At 31.7% G+C, this 15962-nt stretch overlaps 2 protein-coding genes across 3 annotated transcripts in view; one reads left to right on the top strand and one right to left on the bottom strand.

Annotated features, from left to right (window-relative positions):
- Positions 1 to 287: 287 nt before the first annotated feature.
- Xpac (DNA repair protein complementing XP-A cells homolog Xpac) lies at positions 288 to 1547 on the bottom strand. Its single transcript, XM_072521521.1, has one exon. It carries the CDS (start codon positions 1192 to 1194, stop codon positions 403 to 405), a length of 792 nt encoding a protein of 263 aa, XP_072377622.1. The 5' UTR covers positions 1195 to 1547; the 3' UTR covers positions 288 to 402.
- A 1887-nt stretch (positions 1548 to 3434) lies between these two features.
- Positions 3435 to 15962, top strand: part of LOC140435158 (uncharacterized) — a 32445-nt gene continuing 19917 nt past the window's right edge. Inside the window, exons 1-2 of one of the 2 annotated variants that reach the window (XM_072523909.1) lie at positions 3435 to 3728; positions 6117 to 6744. In XM_072523909.1, coding sequence (XP_072380010.1) covers positions 6129 to 6744 — 616 coding nt within the window. In that variant the 5' untranslated portion in view covers positions 3435 to 3728; positions 6117 to 6128. The remainder of the gene's footprint in view (positions 3729 to 6116; positions 6745 to 15962) is intronic. The other variant, XM_072523910.1, reaches the window with a different exon arrangement.

Below are 15962 nucleotides of genomic sequence, written 5' to 3'. Positions count from 1 at the left end.
AATATAAAGAAGATTTAATAAAACAATAAATTGATATAAAACTTAGTTATTTATCACTACAAAAATAGAGTAATTTATGCAGAGAGCCTTTAGGAACTGAAAAAAATTACTAAAATTTCACCAGTGGTGTAGAAATCTTCTGTAATGCTCCTGCCATAAGCTTCTGATGATGACAGTAGTACTTATTTCTACTACAATTTCATGTGATTTTGATAAATCAGCATTTTTTAAGTATAGTTGTCATTCTAGCATAAATCCTTGTAATCTTTAAATAAAGTTTTAAAATATATGGTGTAAATGTATTTATTGAAATAAAACAAATAATTACAATCAAAATATGTATAATATAACTTAAGTGCTATTAGTGTAAAAAGTAAAATTCGATAATATATGTTAAACTAACTACATTTTTTCAAAAGTTTCTTCATATGGACAAGTCATACATTTTCTGTGATAAGTATCTTCTTCTTCATTATAAGTTTCTTCACCAAATTCGTGGGTATGCGAAGCAGCTTTTGTCCTATCATACAAGCTACTTCGCATACCTTTTCTTAATTCTTTGAGTTGCTTTTCATATTTCTTACTTTTTGCTATGACTCTTTTTTCTTCCCGCAATTCTCTTTCCTTTTCTAGATTTTCTTCTGATCCCCAAATTTCCAGAGCCCGTTTTTCAATTTGTATCAATAAATATAATTTCATATCTCCCCATGAAGAATTATGTGGATTCTTTTGCTGTATAAATTTTAATAGAGGTTCCCTTTTGTCTAGATCGCAATCTTTTAGCAAATACGAATTTTTGGCTTCAGTTTTTGTAATTAATTTGTGTGTTTCGGGGTCTTTACATGCATCACAACATTTACAATTAAATTTATCAAATAACCAAGATGAAGCAAACGTTTTATTGCACACTTCACATACAGGACGATCCAAATCTAAAATCGGTGCTTCTGCTTGGGCTAAAAGTAATTCCAGCTCATCAGGTTCATCGTTTTCTTCCAACAGAAAACCACCTCCAGTATCTTTATACTTGGTTGTGCCTATCTTTAAGGTTGTTGTGGTGTCTTCTGAACAAACTTCACCTTTGTTGTAAGGGTGAGAAACTAATTTACTCCTCTTAAGTATTATAGCCTTTTGACGATTTCTTTCTATCGTTTTCTTGACTATTTTCGCCATTTCTCCAGAATCTTTAGACATTTTTTTCCGGTACTGACAATTTGAAATACTTTATTACAACATATAACGTAATTGTCAAAGGCGCGAAGATAAAGATAACCCTTATTCATGTACCATGATTTTTATTGATGTTTCCATCAGAAATGCCAACTGCCAACATAGGGATTCTATTTCTATTGCATTGAGAATACTTTATTCCTTTTTTACTTAATTTAAAAAATTGTTCAGGGTGCTTCCAAGTTTGACTTAATTTCCAATCTATTCGTTCAACCTTGCTTAAATTATTAAAATAAAGTGGTGCTAATTCTGTTTTTTTTTGTACAAATCTAGAATTTAAAGTTAATGAAGCAGAGAAAAACCACAGAATGCATAACATAACTAACGAATAGGACTTTTCATCAGCCGCCATTTTTTTCGTACAGACATTTGATAATGACGGATAATATATTATACGTCATAAGTTTATTAATAAATATTCTTTTTTTTATTAAAGAAATAATATTGCTTATAAAAGCTTTAGAAAATTTATAAAATAATACATGTATTGTCTGTAAGTGATTTAAAGCGTGTTTCACTCATAAATATTACATAACAACACCGCTTCGTGGTTAGTTTTCGAACAGGTATAATAATCGATATTAAAAAAATTTATTTGCTAATTGTGGCACTTTATTTTTTTCAATAACTGTACTTTCTTTGGCATTTTTGTATATTAATTATCTATAGTATTTATATTTTCTATATTTTATATAACCTAACCTTTTTGTTTACAAAATGTCTGTTCGAAAAAAATGGCGGACACTATTTTTTGATGAAAAGTCCTATTGTCAGAACCAGGTCAGAACCCAATGACGTATATACATTGTCAGATAGAACTTCTAACTCCTGTTTGCTGTTTTACCTGTTTTATTTATTTTCTGTGTCTGTGACGATTTGAAAAAAGAATATTAGGCAGAAGTATAGAGAAAGTGCCGATGAAGTTGGCTATAAACGTCATGTCAAATTTGTGTTTGCGGTATTGCCATGTCCTTATTATGTATATGTTTTATGCCTCAAATATGCTTTGAAACAGTACATTTTTATTATATTATTTTATGAAATCGGGTATTTTTTAAAAATTTTTAAATTTATATGAAACACGAACGAATGAATATTTGTTTTTTATATAAGTTGCAGTTAGTTATTAGAAAAAAAAATATAATTGGCCTTTGGTAGATTAGCAAATAAACTTGGCAATACTGTCAAAATTTTGAAAACCCTAGTTGCCAGATTGCAACAGATGTTTAGCAGATTTCAATTTTATGACAATTTTCTTATAATTTTGGGATGAAGTGGTACCTGAATCTGAATACCGTCTTGTTAATGTATTAGCTAGTTACTGGAACTTGTTCAGATCGTTACTACATTTAAATTGTGTGAATTTGTGTATTTTATATACAAAATTTAAATTAAAAATAATGCCTACAACAATTGTTGAACCAGAAAGGGTGTTAAATGTACAAGAAATGCGGGAAGAACGTTTTAAATTACGCGATTTAAGTTTTATAAGTGCGTTTGACGCTTTATTGTGGTGCGTAATTTGATTAGAAATAGCATCCTTAAATTAAAGTTAATTTAAATTATAATAAATTAAATTTAAATTAATTAAACTTCTTTTAAAAACTTAAAAAGAATGTTTAGTGTCGTCTCCGGTGAAATTAATAAACGTATGAAAATCTGATTGCAACTTGGTGCAAGTTTCCGTGTTTATTAATCTGTCCAATCTGCGCAATATGGTGTTATATTGCGTAGTTGGCCGGTACGCTCTTGTTGTGGCATTATCTTGAAGAGACAATGCCATTGTGGTTTTATTAGGTGGTTGAAATAAAACACATTCTTTCTAAGAGGAAAAAAACTCAGCTTCAGAGTCTTAGAAAGAAACAGAGCCCTTCGAGCAAAGTGCTCTGGGGAGCTACCCTACACGGGTAAAACACACACTACACTATACACTACTATACTGTACTGTCACAACTGACTTGAGATCCGAAAATGTCCCATATTTAAAGATAAATTAACTTTTATATGAAACTTGTTCATTTCTCAACCAATTAAATTTAATTATATGTTCCAGAAGGAAGGGCGATGAACATCGAAGTGCGTGATTGGTGGCACTTGATGACATTAGTAACATTAATTAATATTATATCGCATATATTTCGTGATTTATTTGTGATATGGCAACACTGCCAAATTCAAATCTGTACGCCATTTGTAGCTAACTTCATCGGCACTTTCTCTATACTTTTGCCGACGAATATATTCTTTGATTTGACGATGCCGATAATTTTGTTTGACTTGAGGATTGGATAGTAATTATTGTGCTACATTTTTATCTTATTATATTGTAGGGAGTCACAAGGACAGTATCAAATTTAATGCAACACCGTGTGCATTTTAGACAAAGCAGATTCATTCTAATACGCTAATACTAAATTTCTTGCCATAACAACGTATGGATGCATTGATATACAGGTTTTATGCATTTTAACAACAGGGTATACCACAGGTGATTATAGGTAAGAAAATTATGATTTATAGAAAAACTATCCACTCTTCAAATTTTTAGACTAATCTGACGATTTTTACGAATACCTACCTAGTTATATTAACAAGTTAAATTTATAATATTAAAAATGATAAATAAGATCATTTAGACTCTTAGTATATTGTTGGTGATCACACACAGTTAGCATTCTCTTTCATCTTTATTACACATGTTTAAAAGCAATATAAAAGTCTAAAATGTTCCCTCTGTACTGAAATATTTGCTGATGAATGAATGTATTTTTTGCTATGGTTAATGTCAGTTACAGTTTCACTATAATATATGTATAGGATTTAAATATCAGGACACTATTTTTCTTTAATCATAATAATGTCTTCTCTCCTTGCATTATGTATTTGGATTTTATAAAAAATGTTTAAAAGAATCAGATACTCAACTAACTAAACAACTTAAAAAAAATTCATCACTGAACCCATCCCCATCACCACTGACAAAGTTACAAGTATGAGTTCCTTTTAATATAGAACATATTGTCTTTCTTCTTATGTGATAACATGTTTAATTATGCAATTTGTTGGTTTTTGTAATTTCAGGTTTATAAGAATCATCAAGTATTAATCTTTCATACTTATGGCTCTTTGATTTGCTTCTTTCTTAAAGTTTTCAAATATGAGGATGTGTTAAACAATTTTTAACCTACTGTACTACTACTAAAGCCACAATATATTATTAATTAACATATCCTCTTAATTTTATAAATTCCAAAAGCCATATAATATCTTACCAATATTCATACTCATCCATTCCTTTTTCTGAACACAAGGGACAAAATACCCTTGGTGACAAGAAGTCAGCAAAAGCAGATAGTTTGGATTATTCTAAGTCTTCTTTTACAATTTTTGGTTGTTCTACATTACATGAGATGCTTCATTGGGAGTTTGAGAAACCTCAAAACCTTCAAAAATTGTAATTGTTGTGTGTAAAAAATAGTTTTGCTGTTGGATACCACATCTGTTGTTCAAAGAGCAGAAATCATTTAGAGTGAATCAGTGTCTATAACTCTAATGAAACACTCAATATCTATTTTTCAAAATAGAAATTCAATAAATGTATACATCATCATGAGAATTACTTTTAAGATGGAGAAAAGTTGCCCAAAATCATATGTTCTTGAAGTTTCTCAAAAAAATGATTGCAAAATTGATCTGGAAAACAAGATAAAACATTTTGTTATTTTAAAAAGTTTGTTGCAAGTCAGCATAGCTGAGCTTAGAAATACAAATTCTAAGTAACATTTTATCATAATCTACCAAGACAGTTTAAGTTCTCACACAGCTTGCAAGACAATTGATTTTTATCATAAAAGGTTGAATTATTGAACATTATCCCCACTGTGTACATCCAAATCTCAACAATTTTTGACTTTTCTGAAAATCAAGGACATACTGTGTAGTCATAGGTTAATGACATTAGGGATACCATATAAATGATGACTTCTAACTATATGGTACCCAGATACATGCCTATAGTACCTCAGTATACCAGGAAGAGATTTATGCAATGATATTACGCAAAATGTGGGTGATGACAAAAAAGCGACAAAGAACATTTAGGCTGTTTTGAACATAAAATTCTCAGACATATTTATAAAGGCGTGCGAGAATTGAGTATGGTGTAGACGCTATAATTTTGAGCTTTGCCGCCTTTATAGTGAACCTAGTATTGGTAGATCCATTAAAATAAACAGGCTGCACTCACTAGGCCACTTAGAGGGAATGAACGAGATGGAGCTGTTAAAATAAAGACAGCAAATTGTACAAATAAACTTATTAATAAAATAAGTTGATGTTTCAGTCAAAGGTCTATTGTATTTGTAAAACTATTTACATTACAAAACATTCACTGTTTTGCATTCTTCTTAGTTCAAGCAAGACAATTTAATCTCTGGTTTAGCCATAAGGCGTTTGTATCATACTTTGTTTTTTTTTCATTATATTCTAAAAAGTTCTGTGACCTTAACGATTTCCTCAGCTTGTAACTTAAGGATTTCTTCCTTCCTACCTACCTACCTCTCTTCCTAAGTTAATTCCCACCTTACCATCATCCAGTACATATCAATTGCAGAGGATATGTATGACAGTCTCTTCTTCCATTTTGCATTTTCTCCACCAAGGTTCATTCATCCTACCTATTTTGTATAGCTGTTCTCCTAAATGACAAGTTGGATTGTTAGCCCTACGCCTACCTCTGGATAACCAGAGATACTTCTGGTATGGTTGCCACATCAAATATCTAATTTATTTGGCATATTAAAATTTCTCACATGGATGAAATAATTTGAAATGAATAAACTTTTACTTATTAACTATATTTTTATTAAATTCACATTTTATTCTAGAAATCATGCAAAATGGCAGAAGATAACCAAATCCAAATAAACTCTTTTTTCAACTTTGGTGAAGATTCAGATGACTCAAATATATGCAATTCTCCTGAGGAACCAACAAATAATGACGTTAATATTTTATTAAAAAACCACTTTAATTTTGAAGATTGTTTAGATACGCCCCTAAACAATATAGAACCAGTTTCCACGGATGTTCCTGAAAATAAAATTCCAAAAGAAATTACTAACAATTCTTATGAAACTGCTAATTCAGATGTAAATAAAATCAGCGACTATCAAAGCCAACATGTCACTGACAATGATCAAGATGAAATTAACGAGACTGAAAACTCAAATATTACTAACAATGATGAAAGTGAGAATCAAAACACAAATGTTACCAACAGTGAAAAAATTAGTGTGAATGGCACTAAAACCATAAATATTACAAACATTGACCAAAATGCTGAGAACAAATACATTGATTTCCCAGAACTTATAAGTACACAATTAAGTATAAACAATCATTACAATCGTGATAATGAAATTTTTGATTTACAAAACTTGGAAAACATAGAAGAAAGAACTGTTACACCTTCATCAGAAGTACAGATAGGCACAGAAATTGAAGACAATGAAAGTAAGTTTAGAGATTGGTAATTGCTTATGTATAATTGCAATGCACATATGTAAGTATTAGGCACTTAATATAGAGGGTGTTAGTAAATAAGTGCCACAAACTTTAGGAGATGGTTCTGTATGAAAAAAATAACAACAGTTTGTCCGCAAATGCTTTGTTTTCCTAGGTACAGGCTGTTGAAATTTTTCTTACAAACTAACAACTTATTTATTGTTCTAAAACCGGTTAAGATGTGCAAATGAAATTTGGCAGGTTTTAACTGGCAGTTATGGCACATATGGGTAATTGCCCCAATTTTTTTTTAAACAAAAAGACTTTTTTTGTTAAATAATTTAATTTTCCGTTTTTGCAAAACAAGTTATAAACAACTGTTTTTTGGGTTCTGTCAGATTTAATAATTTTTGGTTTATTTGAGAAATTTAAATGTTATTAGTTTTCATCATTTGTATAATAGGTACTGTCATACAGCTGTGGTTGTCACAATGGTTTACAGTATACCTGTGAAGGTATACTAGAAGGTAGTGATACGATATGAAGGAATTGAATTGCATGATGGAGAAAAATGGCATCAAATATTAGTCAAGTGGTCGATATTTGTAGCAGTTTAACAAAAGTATCCATTTGCTGTATTTATCATGTGGCTAAAAAGACATCGGAAAATAAAAAGCAAGTAATATGTAAAACTTAGCTATAGGTAGAAAAAATATTGTTTTGGATGACGAGATAAGACATTTTATTTTCGGAGTAAAATTCCAACACTGAAAAAATTTCTCAAGGGCTCGAAAACAATTACTTTTTACCCAAGATATCTCGTAGAGTATTAATCAGAACTATGCGCGAAATGAACTTTCGATATTTAAAAACAGGAAAAGTGTGTTATTAGAAAAAAAAAAAGAAATTATTGTGTGGAGAAGAAAATATTTTAAAGAAATATGCATACTTCGCAGCATTGAACGGAAAACATATTTGGATGAAACCTGGATTAACGAAGGTCATACAGTTGGAAAAGATTGGTAAGATTTAAATGTCAAAGGTAAACGCGAAGCATTTACAGAAGGCTGCTTTACAGGATTAAAAGCTCCATCAGGAAATGGACGAGGTTTAATCATCATCCATATAGGAAGTGATACAGGGTTCCTTGATGATGGTTTGCTTCAATATGAGTCAAGAAAAACAGGAGATTATCACGAAGAAATGACTGAGCGCTGGTTTAAGAGAATATTAACAAAATTAGAACCTGGTCAGGTCACGTCAATAGACGTTTTAGCTCAACTTCCGCGACAGCCGGGTAGCATCAATAAGCTTTCTGCAAATTTATTTGTTTTTTATATCTTTTTGTAACAATAAAACACTGAACTTTGTTTTCGAAACTTCCACAAAATTTATTATAAAATCTTATCACTACAGCTGTTTCGACAGAGTACCTTTCTCAAGTGATCTATTTTTGGTATGCATTTACACATTATAGTCTTTAACGAAATAGGTTAAGGAGGGAAGAACTGTTTGTCTCAAGTTGGTTAAAGACTATAAAGTGGTTTCGTTAAAGACTAAAGTGTAAATGCGCACCAAAAATAGATCACTTGAGAAAGGCACTCTGCCGAAACAGCTGTAGCGATAAGATTTTATAGTAAATTTTGTGGAAGTTTCGAAAACAAAGTTTTCAGTGTTTTATTGTTACATAAAATGAATTTTCATCAAGTAACGGTTGAATCCATCAATTATAGCTTTTTGCTTATGGCATTCTGTATTTTTAGGGGAATGAAGGGAATAAGCCACAAAATATATTCAAATGTTTAATTTACTGACGTTTCTATCTCTATAAAGAGACTGTTTTCAAATATATAAATGATAGATATATTTATTTTTTATAGCTTTTTGCTTGTGGAATTCTGTATTTTTAGGGAGAATTTTGAAAATTAGCCACAATATATCTATTTACATGGATATTTTACTGACGTTTCGATCTATATTTAAGAGACCGTTTTTAAAGTTAGAAAAAAAAAGAAAATAAATAATATAAGATTATATAAATAATATATAAATATATAATAATAAACAAATAAAATAAATGTAACTATCGTGTATATCTTTGAAAACGGTCTTTGGATATAGAGATCGAAACGTCAGTAAAAACCTGTAAATAAATTTATATTGTGGCCTATTTCGAACAAATAATATTTAAAAAATATAATATAATTAACGTTGAAATTAAAGTGAGTGTACGCCACTGGATTTTCATACGTGTTTCCCCACTTCTCTGCCTTCAAATGATGAAATCACTCTTCCAAATAGTGGAATTATAGTATACAGAATCACTACGTTCATAACGTAGTTCAGTTTGGTCTAACCTTTTAGACGTTGCGGGCCGTATTAACTTTGAAATTATTATGAAGGGCCAGAGAACTCGACTTGTTCAAAAAAAGTTTATTTTAAAAAATAATATACAAACGAACTAAATATTATTTACAAGTATTTTATTATGGTTTACAATTTACATGTTATGTTTAAAATTTAACAAAAAATAAAAAATCAATGGGATATTTGAGGCAAGGGTTTATCCTCTACCAACTTTTATCTATATCTATGCTAGTCGTAGTGAGTCTAATACACGCTTCCAGAGAATCGTTTTCCATGCGATTACGTGTCTTAGATTTAAGAAAATGTACTTTCACATAATAGGTACTACCGAAGTTTAGGAAAACGATCCTTGGAGACTAACTTCCAAAAGGTACTAATGTCTTCATTTTTCTTTGCTTGAAAAAATGAATCGGACTGTAGTTCGCACAGCTCTAATTGATATTCTGCTGATTGGTTCTGGATGTTGACTCCCTTCTTCTTCTTGCAGTACCGTCTCCTATCGGAGGTTGGCTACCATCACAGCAATCTTCACTTTGTTGGCTGCAGCTCCGAACAACTGCATTGAACTGCACCCATATCACTCCCTTAAATTTCGCAACCAGGAAATTCTCCTACGTCTCACATTTCTCTTTCCCGAGATTTTTCCTTGGATTATGAGTCTAAGCAGAGAGTACTTTTCTCCTCTCATTATGTGGCCCAGATATTCCAGTTTTTTCGTTTGTATGGTTTTTATGTCTTCGCATTCCTTCCCCATCTTCAGCAGAACATCTTGATTTGTTACTCTTTCTGTCCATGGTATTTTCTACATTCTCCTGTAACACAACATCTCGAATGCCTCAATGTTTTTGATGTTTATCTTTTTCAGTGTCCAGGCTTCCATGCCGTACAGCAGAACGGAGAAAACATAGCACCTTAACATTCTCGTTCTTAAGTTTATATGTCCCGGCTGCATAGGAACTTTTTCATTTTGACAAACGATTGTCTCGCTATCTCTATTCGCCTCTTGATTTCTCTTGTCTGGTCATTAGTATCAGTGAAGCAAACCCCTAAATATTTGTAGGACGTAACTTTCAACTGGCTGATTATTTATGGTTAAATTCACATTGGTGTATAGCTTCTTTGTTACAATCATGAATTTAGTCTTTTTGATGTTCAGTTTTAGACCATATTTTTTAGTATGGGTGTTTATGTTTTCCATCAAAAACTGTAAATTTGCTAGGTTATCTGTTACTATTAGCGTGTCATGAGCGTATCGTATATTGTTAATTAACTCTCCGTTAATGTTCATACCAATGTTTTGCTCTAGGAGCGCTTCCTGACATATTGTTTCGCTATATATGTATATTGAATCATAGTGGAGAAAGCACACAACTCTGACGCACACCTCGACGAATCTCAATTTCTTCGGTTAACTCATTATCAACTTTGATTTTTGCTGTTTGTCCCCAGTACAACCTGGATATAATGTTAATGTCGCGACTGTCGATGTTTTTGCTTCTTAGGATTTCATACAGCTTTTGGTGTCTGACTTTATCGAAGGCCTTCTCAAAATCTGTGAAACCTACGTAGAGGTCTTGGTTTACATCCAAACATCTTTGCATTAACACACTCAGACCAAACAAAGCTTCCCGTGTTCCCAGTCCACCTCTGAATCCAAACTGTGTTTGGATTATGGCGCTTATGTCCTCTTCTAATTTATTAAATATTCTTTTGTGAATTATTTTTAAAAATACTTTTAGTGTGTGGCTCATCAATGCTATAGTTCTGTGCTCCTGTCCTGTGTTGACTCCCATTGGATTGTTAAAAGCTCAAGATCGGGTTTTAGTGCATCAAATTGCGAAAACCTTTCATCGAATTCTCTTTTTATTTCTGTAAGAACTTTTGCAAACCTCGAGAAAGCCACCATGGTTTCTTCTTGATTTATTTCGAAACACGCAGGAAAATGTGTGAGGTCGTTTATTTTCATGCAGTTCTCGAAAAGATCAAGTTTTTTGCGAAATGTCTCGATTTGACTAACCAACTGTGATACTGTCTTATTTTTTCCCCTGGAGTTGTAGGTTTAATGTGTTCAAGTGAGAGGTAATGTCTGTTAGAAATGCCAGTTCATGAAGAAATGTTTTGTTCTTAAGCTTTGTTATAAATACGTCCGTGTTAATAACAATTTCCGTTTCAAAAAACCGTAAGGTCTCTTTTCTTAAAGAAAAAAAAAAAATTTCAAGGCATTTACCATCACTCAACCGGTGCATCTCTGAATGTAGGGGGACTTCCTTATATTCAGTATTTAATTCCTCCAAGAAAGAGATGAATGTTCGGTGTAGCTGAGCTCTGTTTCCTCCTCTTAAGTTGTTTACTATCTGCACTACAGTTTTCATAGTATCGTTGATTTTAATTATCTTTCCGCAGAGAGCCTCTTGATGGATAATGCAAGGAAACACAGTTAACACCATTTTCCCGCAAAAGTCCAACCAATCCCGTTATACGTCCCGTCATTATTTTGGCCCCGTCGGTGCAAACGCAAGAGCACTTTTGAAAACCGCTTATAGTTTTCCCAGCGTCACTAACTGCTTAAAATATATTTATTCCTTTGGTCCCGTCTTCCATGTGATGCAGTTTTAGAAGTTCCTCAGTTACACAAAAATCTTCACTGATGCATCTAACAATAATTAATAGCTGATTTTTGTCAGTAATATCAACAGATTCGTCCAGGGCTAAGGAGTAGTACAAACAATCACGAACTGTGTCGACCATTTTTTTAAATACATGAGTATTCAGCTCATGAACTCTTCTAGATACAGTTTGATGGGAAACTGAAACACATTCAAAAATTTTGGCCATTTTTTCATCTCCAAAGGATCGAGCCGTTTTAACGGCACACCTTTTGATCATTTCTCCATCTCTAAATGCTTTTTTTACTTTTGACAAGCTCTAAACATACTTCATATGATGCTGCTAAGCTTGATGATTGAACAGCTGTCGGTTTTGTAAATAGAGATTTTTGTTTATTCAATTTAGCTTTAAGTTCTTTTACAAGAGTATTGCGAGCTTCACCTTGATATTTGTCGTATTTTGTTTTATGCTGGGTTTCATAATGCTTACTAACATTGTATTCTTTTGATACCGCGAGTACTTGACAACAAATAATGCACTGAGGTTTGCCTTTTAATTCGATGAAGAAATATTGATTTTTCCTTGGAACGTACGATTCTCTTCGAAAATTTTGCGTTTTTTTGGCACTACTCATTCTGAATTTAACATTCAATTTATTCGCCACTGTTAATTCAACACGACATGTGCAGCTGACTGAAGCTAACTGCCCGCTTATCGGGAGTGGGTGTTTAAGGTTAATTACTTTCTTAAGATTACGGAAAGTTAGACAGGGTTGGAATGGGTAAAAGTTATCAATGGCAATATTTTTGAAATGTGTTTGCGGGGGCTGCAGTTTAACGAGCCTCGGGCAGCATGCGGCCGCGCGCCTGAGGTTGGACCACACTGACGTAGTTTATCAAACTCACATTGATAATATGTTTCTAGTCAAAAATTGCTGCAAATATTTTTAATTACATTAATAATAATTAGTTTTTGACAAATATCTAATTTCGTTCATTTATTTTTTAAATAAAATACGCCGCGTATAACGTATATACATGTTTTTTATATCAAATTATAGCTATTTTTTTTTTAATGTGATGATATAAGGTTGCCTGGAGAAAAAATGGTTGAAAATTAGAGTTGCCAACTGTTGTCAACACGCAAGGTATCGAAGATAAAACAAAATAAAGTTGGGGCTCAACGACACTGGTTTAACAAGTAATATGTATATTATTATATATTAAAAACTCATACAACTGACACTTCCAATCCGTAGCGTTGCGCGTTAGCTGTCTTTTATTTTATCTTTGATACCTCGCGTTTTTAACAGCTGGCAACCCTAATTTTTGACCATTTTTCTTAGGCAAACATATCATCATATTAGGAAAAAATTTGCTTTATTTTGATATAAAAACATGCATATACGTCATGAGCAGCGTATTTTATTTAAAAAATAAACGAGCGAAATAAAAAAATATTTGTCAATTATTATTAATTTAATAAAAAATATTTGCGGTCACTTTTTGATTTGCAACCTATTATCAATGTATTCTCCTAATTTTAAATGTATGTAAAAATGTGAGTTTAACTACGTTATGAACGTAATGATACTGCAGTGAGATTTTACGTTATATAAAAAAATAGCGTTCGAAAGATAATTTTAGCAGCTTTCTGAATAACACTAAAAAACCTTTATAATTTATACAAAGTGTATCTAGGTTTAACAATATGTTTTTAGTAATTATTATAATTAAGAATAATATTGATTAAGGAGAAGAATTTTTCGTTGCCTGTTGTAAGTATCTAAAACTTTTATTAAAAAAATATACATATAGTCCTTTTCCATCATATTGATAGCATATTATGTATGCAAATCCTCAACAGGTCAAAAAACCATAGGCGTCACCCTATACTTGTTTTGAAATAAATAAAAAAATTAATATTTTAAGATGCCATCAACAATCCATTATCTTTTAAAAAATCTTCTGTAAAATAAGTGTCCACTAATCTCACTATACCTTTTTTGTGCGTAAAAAACGTCGGTATATATGCCACACGATTATTGTTAATTATACACGGGTGATTAACGAGAGAATTCAATGTTTCACGAAATAAATTAATGTAAACAGTGATTATTGTTTTCTATACAAGTTATCGCCTGACACAAAAAGAATACCTTCTTTGAACGATTACCTGGAATTACTGATGAGGCTTCACTAATGATAGTTTAAGTAGTTTTTATGCCACATTACAGCTTATGCCAATAATATAAATTAAAAATTGTTTGCATCTTCCATTTAGTTTGTAGATGTACATTGTTCATGTCTTACCTACCTACGTTTTTGGTGTCGATATTTTGTTATTTTCATTTAAAAATGACGTCGATAACAGGTTTTATCCCGGTTAAGTGTAGTTTTAAAGGTGCCTTCAGTCTAAGAGAGAAAAATATAATGTACACGATGCACTTGTACATCAACGCCCTTTAAGTAATGTTCGTGAAATCGTTAACATGTGTTCAAATATGCGAGGGGTTGGAGAAGCAACAATTTATAGATTTCTAAAAGAAAGAAAAGGAGGAACTGTTTCATCTCCCAAGAAGAGTGGAGGGAGTAAATCCTTGGAAATTGAAGAAATACATAATAACATGATAAGACGCAGCGTCCACTCATTTTTTTTTTTTTTAACAAAGAATTTCCAACATTGGACAAAATCCAAACATTAATTAGAGAAAACGAAGAGTTACCAATCATAAGCAACAAGTAATTATGGGGACTATTGAGAGAGATGGGATTTCGTTGGCAAAAGAATAGAAGAAAATCCGTTTTAATTGAAAAAGATTACATTGTATGTTGGAGACGAGATTATCTAAGAACTATTAAAAAGTACCGAGAAGAAGGGAAAACAATTTTTTATTTGGACGAGACTTGGCTAAATGAAGGTCATACTGTAGGTCATGCTATCTATGGGTTGATACAAATGTGAAAAGTTCCCGTCAGGCATTCATCGAAGGTGTATCTACTGGAATAAACAATATTCCCGTTGGAAAAGGACGCAGACTCATAATAACCCATATTGGAAACGAATACGGTTTTGTTAATGGTGGATTATTAAGTTTTGCCTCAAACTCAACCAAAGATTACCACGAGGAAATGACTGCTGACGTTTTTGAAGAATATTTTGAGCAAATGTTGGATTTAATTCCAAAAAATTCTGTCATAGTCATGGATAATGCTAGTTACCATTCAAAACTAGCAAAAAAATTGCCAACAGCGGCATGGAAAAAAGGAGAGATAATCGAATGGTTGGATAAACACGCAATTGAGTACAAGGAGAATTCGACAAAAAAGGAATTATTACCTATTGTAAGGCAACATAAAGCAGCTTATAAAAAATATATAATTGATGAAATGGCATTAAACCGTGATGTAATTATTTTACGTTTACCCCCATACCACTGTGATCTGAATCCGATAGAAAATATATGGTCTCAAGTAAAGGGTGAAGTCGGACGCAACAACAAAACTTTTAAATTAGAAGACTTACAACAATTATTAGAACATTCCTTATCAAAAGTAACTCCAGAAAATTGGAAAAATGCTGTTAGTCATGCTCACAAGGAAGAAAATAAAATGTGTAATTTGGATAATATGACTGATGCAATGCTGGAACCGGTAATAATTAACATTGGAGTTGAAGATTCCTTAGATTCTGAAGAAAGCAGTGAATCTGATATGGAATTTGATTACAATAATATTCATTTTTTTACAAATCGGCCCCTGTTACCGCCACAAATTATTTTATATTATAACCAATAAAATAAACATCTTACATTTCTTGCAAATTCATTAGTACCTGTTAATCTCCATCACTCCGACACTGGCAACTTTGTAAAATAGATATTTGTTGACAAATATCTATTTTTCATTGAGTCACCCGTATCAACAGTTTAGGGATTTGCATACATAATGTGCTATCAATATGATGGAAATGGACTTTACAAATATACTATTATATGGAATATCCACACGTAAATTTTAACGAAAACCAAAATTAAATCTTAAAAAGTCTTAAAAATCACCAAAAACAACGCGCGTCTTTGCTTAAAATTGAAGAACAATTAAATGTTTAATTTTATTATAATTAAATTTGTTAGTAAAGTCCTTTTACCCTATGACGGCCGATATGCAATTAAGATATGATCAGTAGGCCTCAAACAGTGCGGCGTTAATATTTAATTCCGATCGCTTGAAAAGTAAAAATATTTAATTTCC

This window comes from Diabrotica undecimpunctata, chromosome 2 (genome assembly GCF_040954645.1).
Source record: "Diabrotica undecimpunctata isolate CICGRU chromosome 2, icDiaUnde3, whole genome shotgun sequence".
Taxonomy (NCBI): Eukaryota; Metazoa; Arthropoda; class Insecta; order Coleoptera; family Chrysomelidae; genus Diabrotica; species Diabrotica undecimpunctata.
The sequence above is the reverse complement of the archived record's forward strand: the minus strand, read 5'-3'. Positions and strand labels throughout refer to the sequence as shown.